Source organism: Montipora foliosa, chromosome 1, assembly GCF_036669935.1.
Source record: "Montipora foliosa isolate CH-2021 chromosome 1, ASM3666993v2, whole genome shotgun sequence".
NCBI lineage: Eukaryota > Metazoa > Cnidaria > Anthozoa > Scleractinia > Acroporidae > Montipora > Montipora foliosa.
In genome coordinates, this window is record NC_090869.1 from 39956332 (window position 1) to 39973142 (window position 16811).

Below are 16811 nucleotides of genomic sequence, written 5' to 3' on the forward strand. Positions count from 1 at the left end.
AGTGGTTGTGCGCATGTGTGACGTGATGGCCACACTGGGTCTTGAATATGTTGCGTCTGTTTCCGGTAAAATCCGTTCTCAGGCTGAATCTGTTTTTACCTAGGTTAAATTGGTGATCCTCATTTTACCTAAGTTAAATATGCACTCAGATGAATTGAAGGAACTTTTTCGGAGCCCAAATTAAGCCTAGAGAAAAACTGGAGTCTACTTGAATGAATGTTTATTTGCCACACAATAGTATTACAAAGACATTCAATAACAAGAATAAACGGACTGGAAGTGTCCGATCACTTAAAGAATCGATGCCACATAATAAACAACTTACTAACGTCACTTGCTAGGGACCGTACTTGGGAATATTGGCCCTCGGTCGTTTTCTGTACGGACCTCGCTGCCCTAGGCCCGTACTGCCACGACCTCGGTCCAATATTCACCAGTATGACCCTCGCTCTCTGTTGTACTGTACGTTATCGGCTGTGTATTAATATGACAGACAAGTGGAAATGTCAATATCGCTTATTGTTTGACAAAGGCAATTTTTTCAATCTTTTTGCGTGTGTAGTTTTAATCCTTTTGTAATTACCTCTTCGATAGAACACAGGTTACGATTTTAAACATTCTCAAACTAGCTGTATACGTTGCGGAGTGCGTTAAGGCTCAATCCTAATTTTTCATATTATACATGTTCATTGATTAAAATTTTAATAAGGGGGTTTAAAACAGATCTTAAAACGTTTAAACTAAATTTTCGACCTTCTTCAGAGGAATGTACTCTGCAAGTCCCTGAATGCAAATATACAGCAAACGACGTCATTGTTCATTATTCCTAAGGAAGAAAACCAGTGATGCGTAAACCCTTTGGAAGGGTGCTTTCTCATTAACAGAGTTCTTGTCCAGGAAACAATGTAACGACTCTAGAAAAAGCCTTTTCTCCTTGGTTTCTACGCCTGTTTCCAAACTGCTCGCACAATTCGGGTGTATGTCGTGGCCAGTGGTTTGGGCATGTTGTTTTACCGCGGAGCCGACATTCCCATTCGTTACAGGCTTGTGTTCAGCCCCCCGAGACTTCCAACTTCTTTTACTCTCTCCAATATATGTAAATGAGCACATTCTGCAACTCATTTTGTTTATAATTCCTTTCAACTGTGCTTTTGTCGGCCAGTCCTTTGGTTTTTTGAAAACATGTCCCAGTGTTTTTAATGGTTTGAAAGCTGTCTTAATGTGTTCGCGGTTTAAAATCCGTCCAATTCGCTCTGACACGCGTTTAATATATATGAAATTGACGCATATGCTTTTGGGTTTTCCCGGGGATTTGGTTGTGCGTTGTTTGGTTGATCGACCGACTTGATAAAGTTTTCAGGACAGCCATTAGCTTTTAGGTCGTCGATACCACGTCGTTCCTCGCTCCGTCTTTGCGCAGTTGTTGATGGAATGCATTTAGCGCGGTCCATTAAGGTCTTAAGAACAGCTCGTTTGCTTTGCACTGGGCTTTGTGAATGGAAATCTAAATACTTGCTCGTATGTGTGGCCTTGCGTTATACACCACTTCTATCTTTCCGTCTTCATCCACAGTGTTGTTGGTGTCCGGGAAGGCCATGCTCTTCTTTCACATGGTTATTGTAGGCATCTCTACTGTAAACTGAATGTTGGTATTTATCGAGTTTAAGTGGCTGTGAAAAACCTCAACACCATCTCTCTTGATGCACGCGTTCGAATCGTCGACAAAGCGGCGCCACCATTTTGGTTTGGTTTCTAATGCTTTTTCCTGAACTCCTTGCATTGCAAGCTCTTCCATAATCGCGCTGACTTGTGATCCCATGGCACACCCCGATACCTGATGGTATTGGGTTCCCTCAAATATGAAATAGCTGTTGTGTGGAAGAAAGGAGAGTAAGTCCAGGAATTGGTCAACTGTGAGTGATTTTTCCAATCATCAGATCCCTCCAGTTTTCTCTGAACAATGTCTATAGCCATTCCGATCGTTATGGAGGTGAAGAATGAGATCACGTCAAACGACACAACCAGTTCGTCGTCGGCCACTTCCTGGTTACTTATAAATTCTGCAAACTGTTTAGCATTCTCGACAGAATATTCGGTTGCATTCGCAAGGTGTTTAATTAAGGAAGCCAGGTATTTTGAAAGCTCATAAGTCGGCGAGCCAATACAGCTGTTTATAGGTCTTAGTGGTGCTCGCGTTTCTGTGCCTTCCAGGAGAGTGAGACGGTCGTCCATGTGCTGCAGTTCCACTTTATGAATCTTAGGTAAACCGTAAAACGATGCTGGTGTGGAGTCGGAGGGGCGAAGCTGCAGTAGACTGTTTCATTAAGGTTCCCAACTTTCTTCCAACCCAAACGTTTTCGCTGCAACTGAAGCTCCGTTCTTGATGTTGGATTGTGCCTTTTATCGTTGATTGGTGCATAGACGTTCTGATCTTGCAGCATTTCTTGAATCTGGTTACGATAGTCGGTTCTCTTCATGACGACTATACAGTTTCCTTTGTCCGCTCTGATTATTATAATGTTTTTGTCACTTTTTAGTTCTTTGAGTGCTCTCCGCTCTTCATTCGTCAGGTTTCGTTGTTTAGCATGTTTCAGAGCTCCGTAAACCTCTGCTCTAGTAGCGTCCTGATTTTCTCGTGCCAGGTCGTATATTGCGGCTTCAACAGAAGCGAGTATATCTTTCGTGGGTACGGTGTGCGGCGTGATTGCAAAATTGAGTCCTTTCCTCAGTAGCGATATTTCGTTGCCCTGTAGTCTTCTTCCGGAGATACTTACTACCCATTTCTTCTTTAATTCGCTTACAACCATGCCAGCCGGTAGCCTATTCAGCTTTTGCTCGTGTTTCCGCTCAGTTTTCGGACGCGTTCACAACGTTGTGCGATTGCTTGGTACAATGCCTCGCAGTGAGAGGCCTCAATGGCCGACTCGATGTTTTGTTTGAGTCTTTGCCAATCTTCATCAAAGAATTGAAGTTTGCGGTGACTTTCACCAATGAGGATGCGTAAATATTTCCAGTCAATCTTTCGCGCAACTTCCGAGCCTTTGGGGTTGTCGGTGAGTGGTTTTGACAGAAGGAATGGAGGTAGAAGGTTTCCTTCCTTGCACCAATATAAATGGCGTAGATGCAATTTGTAGTGAACCTGTCTCAGTGAAATCTGTTCTAACCGTCTTGCCAGAGATAAGAAGTCGACGTCGTAGGAATTGAATTAATAACCTGATTAATTCCAACCTTCTATCAGACGTGAGAATGTATACCGGTGTCACAAATCTTCTGACACAATGGCTTAGGGGTGCAGGGATGGCGCAGTGGTGGGAGCACTCGCCTCTCACCAATGTGGCTCGGGTTCGATTCCTCGACTCGGCGTCGTATGTGGGTTGAGTTTGTTGGTTCTCTACTCTGCACCGAGAGGTTTTCTCCGGGTACTCCGGTTTCCCCTCTCCTCAAAAACCAACATTTGACTTGATGTGCGTTGATTGTTAATTTCACTTTACAGTGTCCCCAATTAGTGCTCCAGGGCTAAATCGACTAGACACTTAATTAAAGTTACTTTCCTTTCCTTTTCTTTTCCTTGTTTCTAATCGCCTAAGCCTCAATCTTTAAGACAAAATGTCGGTTTGCTTGGACATGATATGATCTCTCTGCTTCTGCTTCCAAGTGAACCTCATTGTGTCTTCCAGTTAAAAGGGTGAATACATACAAACCCCAACATGTTGAGAAGGATAAAACACTTCCAAGTCTCGTGGGAGGCGACGTCATCAGTAAAGTTGACTAGGTACTTGATGTCCCTAAGGAGATATCTATGCCTCGGCAAACCAGTTACGATCTTGAATTCATTGATCTCTCACTAAATACCATCCACAGACATAATTTTCACACTGTTTTAATTTCAAGGCCAAACCAACAGGACTTTTTGTTAGAGGGGCAACATAGTCTGTGAACCTAGGCTAAGCATGCCACCAGTCTAAATAATTTTTACGCTGCTATTATGACTCAATGAAAAAAACGTTTCAGTACATGTAATCTTGGATATTTTATTCGATTTTCCTTTTTTTCAAGCACAGTCTAAGTATTCTTATGGAATCTATTTCTAGTTGTAATGGACGGTTCCTTGAGAGATCTTTTGGTGATATCGATTCCGTAATTCCATGTTGATGATAATGATGATGAAACAGACACGCCTTTCTGCACTCTGCTGTCGGAAGCCGGCCCAATTGTCAACAGTCTCTCTCGTTTACCGTATGTCTTTACATAACATGGGCTATACATGCATTCTGGACGTCTTAACAGCTTTTCTGACATTGGTTTTATTGGAACCGTTCGCGTAACGTCTAATTAATATGATAAAAATTCAGATCAGCTATGCGTATTACGTTTAACTAGGCCTACGCTGCTCTGAGGAAAGCTGCTTATTATTATTTGAAAAGGAAAGAAACTTACTTCATCTTTGTCCCATGTGGATAATATATTAAACTCAACTGAAGCCATTCCTCTTTTCACCCGGAGGCTTCTTCCTCATACTACTGAATGCTCTTTACCTGTGCAATGTTGCAGTATCTCTACGCTATAATTAACCTGATGAATAACTTAGTCTAGCTTGCTAATCTGTTTAAGTTCCTTTTTTTTGTCGGCAGTTCATTTTGTCACTCGTTGGTGTGATGTGAACATGCCTCATCCAGACGCCTTAAGACTTCTGTCAGCTTTTTGTCAAGGATATGTGCTTCTGGCAAATGTTGAATCACATCTATGGCTTTCAACTGGTAGCTGATGTGGTCAAAGAACTCTTTGAATCTTTCAGTTGGAACATTTGAATCAGACTGGTTTCGAGGTGGTTGGCTTTTCTCACGTACCTGCAATGCTCTTGCATCACTTATGGCATCATTTAAAGATGATATGAAGAAATTCATCATTATGATTGTGATACCGAAAAGAAGAAGACTAACGAATACGTGACCAAACACAGGCACCGCTTCAACAAGTTCCTTTACTGGTCGAGCTTTGACCTTTCCAAGAATTATTTCAAGCTGAAAGGAGAATGATGGCCAAAGGCTGGAATAACGAGAAACAATGGTCCCGAAGAGCAAAATTCCTGCTTGAAGGAATGCAAAGAACAAAACTGAAAGAATAAGGAGATAAGAGTGCAACTTTTGCAACCAGATTCGCAATGCACTAGAAAACACTTTGGTATACATATTAAAATACGTCAACTGCAACAGCTTAACTGTGGTAAGAAAGGTAAGGGTGGCTAAGACACAGTTTTCAACATCCTCCAATAGAACAGCCGACTGGAAATTGACTGGAGCAAAGATGTTGCGCTCCAAGTATTGTAGAATGTTTGTAATATGGTAAGACTTGACAAAGCTGAACACCAGAACAGAGAGGGACGTGCAGAGTAGCGACACATCCAGCCAACACCAAACAGAACGGGTGTAATGTCTTCCCCAGCGAATTATGGTGGTTGTGGTGTCAAAGCCTTTATAGATAAACATGCTGATGAAGATAACAAAGCAGAGTCCTTGAAAGACCTGGAGGACGGATTCAGTATTGTGTAATGAGATGGTGTTGATTTGCTTAAACGATACAGCCTGTCCTGTTTGAAGCACTTCAAAGAAAAAAGAGCAAACAGCTAATGTGCTGATTGACTGGCTAAACAAGGTAAACTCTACGATCACAGCTGTTGTTTGACGGTCAATCCAATGCCCTGATTGTAAAGAATGAACAACAGTACGCGCAGTTTCGTCATCATAACCCAAGTCAGCAGAGTACCCTCCTCCACCATACCACCCATGATGTCCCCATTTTGATGACGCATCGAGTTCTTCTGCTGTTTGATACACCCATGGACGAGAGCAAGGGAAAATTCCACGTTTGGGAATGAATGGATCTTTGGATTCCTTCACAAAAGAGTAGCAATCATAACGTTCAAGGGGAAACCAATCCTTGATCGTGTGTACTGCGGGGCATTGAACTGAAAATAAGAGACAGGTGAGGTTAAAGCCAGAAAGGCATGCGGTTATTAAAATGAAAATGGCAGGACAACGTTTTACGTTTAATCAATTTTAAAAAATGTATGTTATATTTTCATATTAAAATGCAACTGATCTGTTTTTAAATAAAAAAATAAATAAATTATTGTTCTAATAAAGTGGCACACTTGAGGACCTTTCCTCTTTAGGTAATATTAATCCTCGTGATTTCAGATACATACGACTTCGATACGACTAAAAACCAAAGCAAAAAAAAAAAAAGAAAAAAAAACCTTTTCCTGCTCTAAGCTGACGAAGTCGTAACATTCCAATCACAGTAGCTTTTAGCTCATCCCCTGCCTGTTGGCACTCTCGGTAATTGGATTGATGGGGACTGAGGTAGAGATGTGGTACCAACGTTTTGTTCATCCATTCCCAGAAGGAGGTGAAAGTTGTAACCTAAATGGGAATTGACACAAAACCATGCAGAATATGTGATGGATACGTTTAAATCAAAGATTAGATTATTTAAAAAAAAAAAAAAGTATTTAAGTTTCAAACTTATAACTTTGGAATTAAATGTGATGTTTCAGAGACACGATTCATGATCTAATGAAACACATCACAATCGTATAATGTCTCCAGAGCAGGAATTTGTGAATATAAAATTGTCACGATGTCTTAAATCTGGGCGATCTAAAAAGCCTCTTGAAGAATTCAATGAACATTTTACTTGTCAAATGATTGTTATATACTTAGTTCTCATTACAGAGTGGCCTGCTCACGAAAAGCAATTACTGAATTTCCTTAAAAAGAATTAATATTTGAAAAAATATATTAAAGATTTGGTTATTAGCGCACCTTTTTTTCGCGTTGCAAAAATATGTTATGATTTTCGAATCAAATAGCGTGTAAAGGGCTCGCAATATCGGAACGAAGCCCATGAAACTAAGAAAATAACAAAACGTTTCTATAAAGAGGCTATTTTAGGAAGAAAATGTGGTCCTGGGTCAGTGGGAGAGTAACACATAACAATTTGGATTTATCAAACGAGTTTAGAAAGATCGAACTGCCTCAGGAAAACTATTGAAGGGCTGCCGTTTCGAACGTTGGCCCTTTGTTAGGACGAAATGAGGAATTGGGGGTTTCTTGTAGTTTTTATAGGGAGTGGGAGTACTACGCAATTGGTGGAGACATGCTAATGAAAAACACTGATAGGCTAGTTGAATAAAAAGCGCTCATTGGTTCAACAGAGTATGAAAGTGCAGCTGACTTTCAAAATACATTCTTGCCAGGGTTTGTGGCTTTTCGTGTTTCCTTGGTGTATGTATACACCACAAGTTGTCGTGTTAAGGGTGGAGGGTTTCGGAAGCGACAGGTTTCGATGCATCTTTGTTATTTTAATTCAACATTTCGAAGTCTTTTCTCGGTCGAGTGGCAATCGGACTTGTCGCTTTTCGGCTAAATCAGGTAATTTCGGGTGTCGAAAGTCCCAGATCAATTTCTCTTAATTCATATTTTTGAAAAAGTGAAGGTGATTACCTTCCTCTTTTCACAAAATTAAAAAAAGGTTAAAAGGCTGTGTTGTGAGTCAATACCTGTTCAAAATATCCGGTGTGAACATCAAGAAATTTCGCGAACAGATACCGGGTCGAGTCTCTGTTTCCATATGATAACACACCAATTATGACAAGAAAAGTCATATAAAATCCTATTTGGCGAATGGACGAACGACGTTTGGCCTTAGCAACAATCTCTTTCTTCAGTCTTGAGAATTCTCTTCCTGACCTTGGGAAAGGTGTCACTTTCTCCGGTGTCTTTTTTTCACGGCTTTCGGAAGATATTTTCTTTCCTTTGCACTTTGCCAACATAACGGATATAGCGACAAGTACGAGACATTTGCATGGCTGTACAACCAGAATGTCTTCGAAGAAAGAGGTGATAACAGCAGAAACCCACTCTTGGCTTTTATCACTCCCCCAAATGAGGCTGTAAGAAATGGTCACAATGGCCGATGAGACAGTCATTATGCCGCTCACAATATACATACCGTAGAACAGACACTGCCACCAGCGTGAATGCTCCGCGCGGAAAAACGATGTGGTTTTCTTAAATAAGAGAATAATAACGTGAACAGGAATGGTAATTATGGTGCTTTGAACACTGACCATCGCCTGTCTTGCTGAAAATTTAAGTGGTCCAAGGTTGATGACTTGGTAGGAATGTGTTTCCCAGCGATAAAATGCAGCACTGGTGGCCATCGTACAAAGAAGGAGGCAAACACAGGACGAAAGCCTTTGAACTCTTGTAAAATTGTCCCCCGGAGTCTTAGTAACAACGGAAAACCAAAGGTGGCCATTGGAAAACATCTCCTTCAGAGCCACATTTGTGATACTTGGACCGGAACAGGAAGGAACTTGAAGCACTTCACAAGAGTACGATTCAGTTTCTAGAGAAAGCCATGTGTCAATTATAAATTTCCAGCAGGTTCCAGTGCTGATGTTCGTAATGCTTACCTCGTCCAAATACCAAGATGGATCCTTGCCTGAGTTGTCATGCCAGATACGAAGAGAGTAAACTTCACCAATGTCTTTGTTCAAAATTACTTTAACGTTTTGTTCAGTTCCTCGAGCGAAAACTGAATAAGAGGCATCACTACTTTCCTTCGCTATTTTCAGGATACCGCTGTTTCCTTCTACTCCATAAATTATGAGGGATACATTGGATGTTGTTCCTGCACCTGCCCAGACACCAGTCTTTACGGTTAGCTTGTAGCTGTGCGGGATGTGCTCTTCGGATCCTTCTTCCTTACAAATGATAATTGGCTCTCTGTCCTGAAGCTGAAAAGAAAATTAATTAATTCGTTTCTTAAAAACCAAGTGTAGATTGTTTCTGTAAACGAAAAAAAAAAAAAACAATAAATAAATAAATAAATAAATGAAATAAAGAAAACAAACCACAAAACTTGGGGGAATGAATTCTCTGACATTAACGGTTGTGTTTTAGCCTTTGGTATGATGTGTTCATATAAGGTATATTTCATTTAGCTGAATTTTCCGCCGTTTCACAGCCATCTCAGAAGCTGCAGCGTGTCGCAAACAGTATGCGCTCATTTCCCTTCGGCCACCTTATTAAATATAGGATCCTCAAAAAGGGTCCTTGAGGTGGTGCGTCTTCAGTGGAACAAGTGGAAAACTGGGGTACGCTTCTCGTATGTAAATGCTCGATCTCTCAGAGACAAAGTTCCTGACGTGGTTGACTATACTGTAAATGAGAGCACTGATGAGTTTCTCATAGTGGTTTCTCGTCAACAATTGTCGAAGATCAATATTGAGAGTATTAGAGTTGGAGAGTCAGTCATTACACAAGTTTAATACGCTCGTAATCTGGGTGTATTGTTTGATCACCACATGTCAATGAGTGACCAAATTAGCAAGGTCTACAGAAAGGCACTCCTTAGCCTTTATAATATCAGACAGAACAGGAAATATCTATCTATGGATGCTATGCAGACTCTGGTCCATGCCTCTGTCACGAGTCATTTGGACTATTGTAATTGTCTTTTTGTTTGGAATCCCGCAATATCAGCTTCGGCGATTATGGCGAATTCTGAATGCTGCAGCACGTATCATTTGCTTAGTACCCAAGTACATCCACATAACACCTGTACTGAAGACGTTACACTGGCTTCCGGCGAAATATCGTATCATTTTCAAAGTTGTTCATAATATGAGCCCCTCTTACTTGAGGAATCTCCTAGAGCCCAAGCCTGAAGGACGGTACAGTCTTTGCAATCAAGATTAACCTTTCCTTGCTGTTTCTAAAACCAAGTGAACGATCTTTGGAGATAGGGCCTTCTATAAAGCTGGACCAACACTATGGAAGAGTCTACCACTAAATATAAGAATGATTTCGAATATTGATACATTCAAGAAAGAACTTAAAACCTACTTATTTGCACTTGCTTTTCGGTAATTCTAAGACCATGATCTTAAGTTGCTACTTGAACAGTTATTTTATCAACGTATATTGTAGCGCCTTTGACTACTTCATAGTCTTGGCGCTCTATAAATCTTAGATTATTATGCTAGTGCGCGTAGTTGGAGACAATCATACCATTGCTTTTTCCCTGTTGTCAACCCTTCTGGCTATGATGACTGCAACCAGATAAATAAGGAAACATGTCGCGACTGTAACAAGAACGAGGAATTTTCCGTTATCATTGGGAGAGAGAAGTTCAATGAACACTTTGTGGAAATTGATCTCATTCGGCGCTACTAGATAGCCTCCACCAAAGGGCGTCAAGTGATTGCAAGAACACTTCAGGGCAGAATTCTTCATGAATCCCTCTACCTGAAACAAATAAGAGGAAAAATTAGCCTAATCTAGCGGTTTGAGACAAGTTTGGTACTGCAGGTGAACGCTGTCGAAAACGCTAAAATATAATATGCGATAACAGCTCAAACGACTCTGTCAAGGTACATTAGTTGTTTATTTTGTGGTTAAAAAATGGATAAAATGACAATTTAATAACGATCTCAGACCTTCCAGTTTTCTTCAAATTCTTTAAATGAGCTCTTAACAACCGGCCTTTCGTAGCTAACAACATATTGTTTTCGCAAGCGTCACTCGTACATTCCACATTACCTGCATTAATTAATCAACGATGAAATGAACCATATATTGACCTGCGGATATGAAATCAAGTGAAGCTATGATCCTCGCAGTTATGAACGCAATTTTAGCAATTCCGTCGAGAAGCCAGAAAAATCCAGGACTTCAAAGGGGTTCAACGTGACCTCGCGATACAGGTGCGACGCTCTAACCAACTGAGCTATGCAGCTACTGATGTTGGGAACTGGAAATTTGTGGATTCAAATGTTCCCGTGATGAATAAATCAACCATAAAATTATTTATGAAATGAACCATATATTGAACTGCTTCTCCACGCATTTTCTAAAATTGCGTTCATAACTGCAAGGATCATAGCTTCACTTGATTTCATATCCGCAGTTCAATAAATGGTTCATTTTATATAGCATTTCATCGTTGATTCATTCATCACGGGAACATTTGAACCCACAAATGACCAGCTCCCAACATCAGTGGCTTCATAACTCAGTTGATTAGAGCGTCGCACTGGCAACTCGAGGTAACAGGTTCAAACCCCGTTGAAGTCCTGAATTTTCCAGGCTTCTTCACGCAATTGCTAAAATTGCGTTCATAACTTCGAGGATCATAGCTTCATTTAATAATTAATCTTGTCAACAAGAAGGCTTTTGATACGACAGATAATAAAATACTGTTAGCAAAATTGAAGGCATATGTTATCACTTGTCTAGTTTACGAATGGATTGCTAGCTATTTAACCACTAAAAAAGAACAGAGGGCACTCGTACCTGGTGCTTAACCTTACTCTATCACTGGGTTCCTTATTATATCCCATTAGTTATATCAACGATTCTTCGAAGTGCTCTCCTTGCGGACAACCTGATGTTTTTTTTTTAGGATTGGGATCCAAGGATCTTAATTGGACAGTTTAATATGGAGCTTGAAAACTACTCGCTATGGATTGAGGCTAATAGGTTACCTCTTAATGCTTCGAAAACCAAACAGGTTTTCAGACTTGGGAGGAGATATTAAAGTCATAGGACGCGGATTGTGATGTGATGGATACTGATACTGTGGCTGAACGAGTTCAAAGTACAAAATTTCCAGATGCATCATTGATTGATCTTCATGTTATCTAAAAACCTGATGTAGGTTCTATTTGCATGTACGGAAATTTCAAAATTATTCCCCCCCCCCCGGGTTATTCCCTTTACTGTACAAACTCAGATTCTACATAACATTTAAGTCACTCGCACTTCATATTTCTCTCTGATATTAGTATCGTATGGTCCTCTACGTATTTATACAAGGTCAAAGCGTATCTAACCTTCTTTTACAGCGAAGAGCGAAATGAATGTCAAATGAATGGAAAGCGCTCGAGGAAACAGGCTTTTGAATGAAAAATGCGAAGACAATGAGTTACCCAGCTTTTAATGACCGGTGTGTTTCTGTTCGTACAAATACAATAGTAATGTGTCTTTACCTTGCATCCACTGGTGTTCCAGTACAAGTCACTTGAATTCCAAAAGAAACAGGCGACCTCTGAAATAGTAAACGTGTAGTTGATCCCTTGTGATTCTTGTTTTGGCGGTTCTTTTATCTTGATACATTTATCAGTTCCCTGTTCATCCTCGTTTATATTACTCCCTTTTCTTATGAAGTCTATGTCAAGATGGTAGTTTCCAGGAAGGAGCGTTTTAAAATTTATTGTCAAATTTGTTTTCCCGACGCAAGTGATGTTTCCGCTGTGAAGCCATTTCCCTTGCACAAGCTTACACTCTGGCGGGCCAAACTGTGTTGACAACTCTACAGGAGGTGACACCCGAACGTATGGAATAACAAAGTCGTCACTGTAAGATACAATCGAGATCTCAACAACTGAATGACCGTGCTGAACACTTATACTGTGACGTCTTGACGATCCCAGTCTTACAAAGGACAGATTACTGGAATGGTAAGTAATTGGTTGCCATGGAAGTAGGATGGTTATACCCGGTGACAGGCCAGATATGGTTATGATGTCTTCCTCTTTGTCTCTAATGTCCAAACTTGCCACATTTGTGGTAACCCATTCGCTACTTTTGTTCCAGGTGAAGGGGTTAAAGGGTGTGCTCCACATCTGAAAATGCCGATAATCAACAGTCTCAAGAAATATTTATTTAAAAAAGTTCTAAGGAACGGAGTTTCAGAGTGAATAAATTGACTCAAATTGAAGAATGCTTTCACAATTATTTATCACTGTGTATCCTTCACCAACTCGATCAATTATTTACACAAACAATAACTATGACAATACCTCAAAGAACACAATTTCGTTGTTATTCGCATTTTTCTTCAAAACGTTGCTTAGATCCGGGATTCGAAAGGAACCGGTTCGATTGTCGCCCAGCATCAAGCTGTGAAGTAAATTTCTCCTTACAGACACCACTTCAATGTTCATATATGTAGTATAAAATGTTTTGTTGCCTGGGGAAGATTTCAATGAATTTCTTATTCCTCTTATCATTCGATCTTTCAGCAAGAGGAGTTCCCTTGTCATAGTGATGCCCTAAGTGAACAAAAAATAAAACACAATGATTAGACGTCCCACTAAAACAATACAAACATTCACGTTTTTAACTCATCTCCTAACAGCAAATTTTGTACACCAATGTAGGTTCACTCGTCACATCAGGCACGATTCTAGGTTGTTTGTTGAGTAAATACTATTTATCAGCTTTTAATTTGGGTAGAAAGTCAGAGGGAAAGGCTTCCGATAACGTGCCAGAAAAGGCATAAGGCCAGCTCGTAGACTTTCCAAAGGTCGACCTCACGAGCTTCAAAGCGGAAAAGGCCAAGCAAGCGAAGTGAAGCAAGCCGAGCCGACAATTCACAATGGTTCCGGAGAGCCATATAAAACAACACGAAGGACTTAGCCGAAAGCCCAAATGTAAAAAAAAAATGTAAACGCTTTGTTTATAGTGGAAGTGCACTTAGCTATCCAGCTAGTTTACAGGTACCCCACTTTTTAAGAATCTGAAAGAAACAATTCAAACTTAACAGAAACATGATTAAGAGCCCCAACTAGCAGGAGGCAACCAGTTGGCTATTTACAAAGCGTGGTACGTAGAGTTGAATCCGGGACCACCGGAAACAAATCCAAACCAGAAGCTTGAACGGGATTTGATTCGATTTGCTCTAACCACTCGACCTCCCCGCCTCCAGGCTCTCTCTTCTCTCTCCCACAGCAAAGAGAGAACCTGCTTGCAGGCTAAGTACAGGCAAAGGCGATGAACCCAACACAAGGATGTCGGAATGTTTGTCCTTGATTTGCCTTGAAAGAACTTTTACTCCAGCACTTCATTGTCTTAAAAAAAAAAAAAAACATCCGGTGAACGAAAGGGGTGGACCATGGACGTGATCCAAGTACCGTGGACTACTGGAGAGGGCCATGGATCGGAGGTCCACAGCCTCTTCATGCTGGCTATAAAAGCGCGGTAATTGCCTAAATGTCTTAAAGACTGGGCAGCTAATAACAGAATGTCGTTAAATCTATCAAAGACATAGGAAATGACTATCCAAGGTAAGACCAAGAAGGCAGAGTCACCAGTTTTACCAGAAATCAAGAAGAGAGACTGGCTCAAACTCTTAGGAATTACTTTCGAGGAAAATCCGTGTGACTGGGACAGGCATATTGACAGCAGGCAGGCATATTGAAAGCAAGTTGCCGCTTTTGTATTATGAGGGTGTGTAAAGCATATGGATACTCCAAAGAATAACTTGACAAGCTGTTTGAATCTCTTATCATGTCTGTATTTCTTTATGGAATGGAAGTCTGGGGAGCAGCATATCAACACAAACACTTGGACAGAATTGACAACTTTTTAAAGTATGGGTACACATCTGTCATTTAATATTGATATCAGACATCATCATAAAGACAGACAAACTGCTGTTTGAAAAAGTTTGTGTAGATGGACACATCCCGCATGACCTTCTACCGCCTAAAAGGACTCGCCTACTTCGTGAAAGAGAACATAACTATTTACTACCAAGAGTCAATACAGAGCGCTACATTGTAAATCGCATTTGTAAATCGCTGGTTATTCTCTGCATGACATTGATATATTATCTTTATTGAATAAATATCATTATTTAATTCATTTTTATTTTTCAAGTTTTCACATTTGTTTGAATGTTTTATTTAATAAAGACCATTATTATTATTATTATTATTATTATTATTATTATTATTATTATTATTATTACTAATTGATCCGTTTCCTTCCTGACCCAAGTTAAATAAATTGAAATTCTCAGAAGGTTAAAAATACCTTTTCTCGAGTCGCCGGGCTCTGATTCTGAACATGAGCATCCCGCGAAGTTATCCATAATATTTTACCAACACCAAGAAGAAGGTTTTCCACTGTGTGCGGCAACGTAGAATTCGTTCCAAGTGTTCCGATACTATAGTTCAAATAGTTCACGAGATTCCTGAAAATGTCATAAGACTGAAATACAAGAAGATCAGTTAATACTATGTCTTTTCATGACGACTCTCCTTATGGGAAAAGCTACTAGCCTTACCTCTCGTTTTGCAATTCGGTGATCATTAAGTTAAGTTAATTTATTTGCATAGTACACTAACAAGAGTTGTCATCTCGTTAAGGGGGTGGCTCTTTAACTACCAAACCGTTGCTATAGACCCCTTCAAATAGTCATTTCTAGATTCCCTTAAACTCTACAGTTATCCTTTTTTGCCAAGTGTGCTCTATTTAACATTTCTTTGTCTGGTTCGACTCACAAACATATTTGGTAAATCACGTGAGCAAAACAGAAAATGTCTTAAAACTCGAGTTAACTATGTTTGTCACAATTTTTTAACGCAAGAGTTTGAGAACATTCTTACACAAAATCTGTAGCATGGATTAAAAAAAAATTCTCCAAAAAAACTATGACGTCATAAGACCCCCTTTGATACACTTTTCACAATATGAGTTCCATTTTTTGTCCATATAGAAATTCCATGCCACAGTTTACGAAAAATGATGGAACAATTCTCATCCGGTGAAAAAAGCGCCTCTTCGTTTCCTAAGAGCTTTTACATCTTTTTCACTGAAACGCATGGCAGATGCCTGGGACTAGTTGAGCATGCGCCTTCTGATTGAAGTGATGTCAGATTCTCATTGAAAAAGTTACTTCAAAGAACCATCCATGCAACCTTTTTGTAGGGCTCTTGATTAAAAACCTTCCACAGCAACTATTTTCTTTCTGTAGTTAAGAGCCACCCCCTTAAAGTTGGCTACTTGCTAAATAGTTCAACTAGATGATAGTGCTAAACTTGTAGAGAAGTAGCGTGGAACGTAGAAAAATAACAATGAATACAGTTTCCAAGAAAGATGATGACATTGGTTCTCACTTTCAAGAATAATTTCAATTATTCTTGAAAGTGAAAATTCTCCCCTTAAAGGATGCCTGGGGTATGCTTGGGTTTTCTTCCTGCGACTGATTAACGCAACAAATGGAAATATCGGTATTTGATTGATTGATTGATTTGCAAAATAGAAAATAAAACAAACACAGAGAAAAAGTCGCAAGGAAGCCCAAAGTGAAATCATAAGACTTTTAATAATAAACCAGATTTTCTCATTCAGGAAAGACGGTTCAAAAATTAATAATCTCTGTTAAATACAGAAAGACTAAAGAGGAATAAAAAACACAACTAAAACGCAACTGGTGAGTCAACTCCGTGATGAGAACTTTTATCATATTTCATATGTGATCTATTTCATATATCATTTCATCGTTGTTTCATTCCTCACAGGAACATTGGAACCCACAAATGACCCGCTCCCAGCGTCAGTGGCTTCATAGCTCAGTTGGTTAGAGCGTCGCACCGGTATCGCGAGGTCAAAGGTTCAAACCTCGTTGAGGTCCTGAATTTTTCAGGCTTGTTTATGCAATTGCAAAAATTGCGTTCATAACTGCGAGGATCATAGCTTCACTTAATTTCATATCCGCAGTTCATATGCGATCTATTTCATATATCATTTCATCGTTGATTCATTCCTCACGGGAACATTGGAACCCACAAATGACCAGCTCCCAGCGTCGGTGGCTTCATAGCTCAGTTGGTTAGAGTGTCGCACCGGTATCGCGAGGTATCGAGTACATTTATTTCAAGTTCCGAACATTCAGTCAGTAATGTGCTTTTCCTAGTCATAATGGACATTTGATTCCTAGTTATATAAACTAGG

General features: G+C 39.9%; 1 protein-coding gene across 3 annotated transcripts in view; it reads right to left on the reverse strand.

The window, feature by feature from the left end:
• Window positions 1–316: 316 nt before the first annotated feature.
• LOC137998146 (polycystin-1-like protein 2) overlaps window positions 317–16811 on the reverse strand; it is a 34479-nt gene continuing 17984 nt past the window's right edge. For 2 of the 3 annotated variants that reach the window (XM_068844587.1, XM_068844582.1), the window contains 7 exons: window positions 14889–15065; window positions 12872–13123; window positions 12059–12694; window positions 10080–10316; window positions 7562–8803; window positions 6257–6422; window positions 317–5965 (listed from right to left, as the gene is read on the reverse strand). In XM_068844587.1, the coding sequence (XP_068700688.1) occupies window positions 4641–5965; window positions 6257–6422; window positions 7562–8803; window positions 10080–10316; window positions 12059–12694; window positions 12872–13114 (3849 nt within the window). In that variant the 5' untranslated portion in view covers window positions 13115–13123; window positions 14889–15065 and the 3' untranslated portion in view covers window positions 317–4640. Of the gene's footprint in view, window positions 5966–6256; window positions 6423–7561; window positions 8804–10079; window positions 10317–12058; window positions 12695–12871; window positions 13124–14888; window positions 15066–16811 lie in introns of those variants that run through there. The other variant, XM_068844590.1, reaches the window with a different exon arrangement.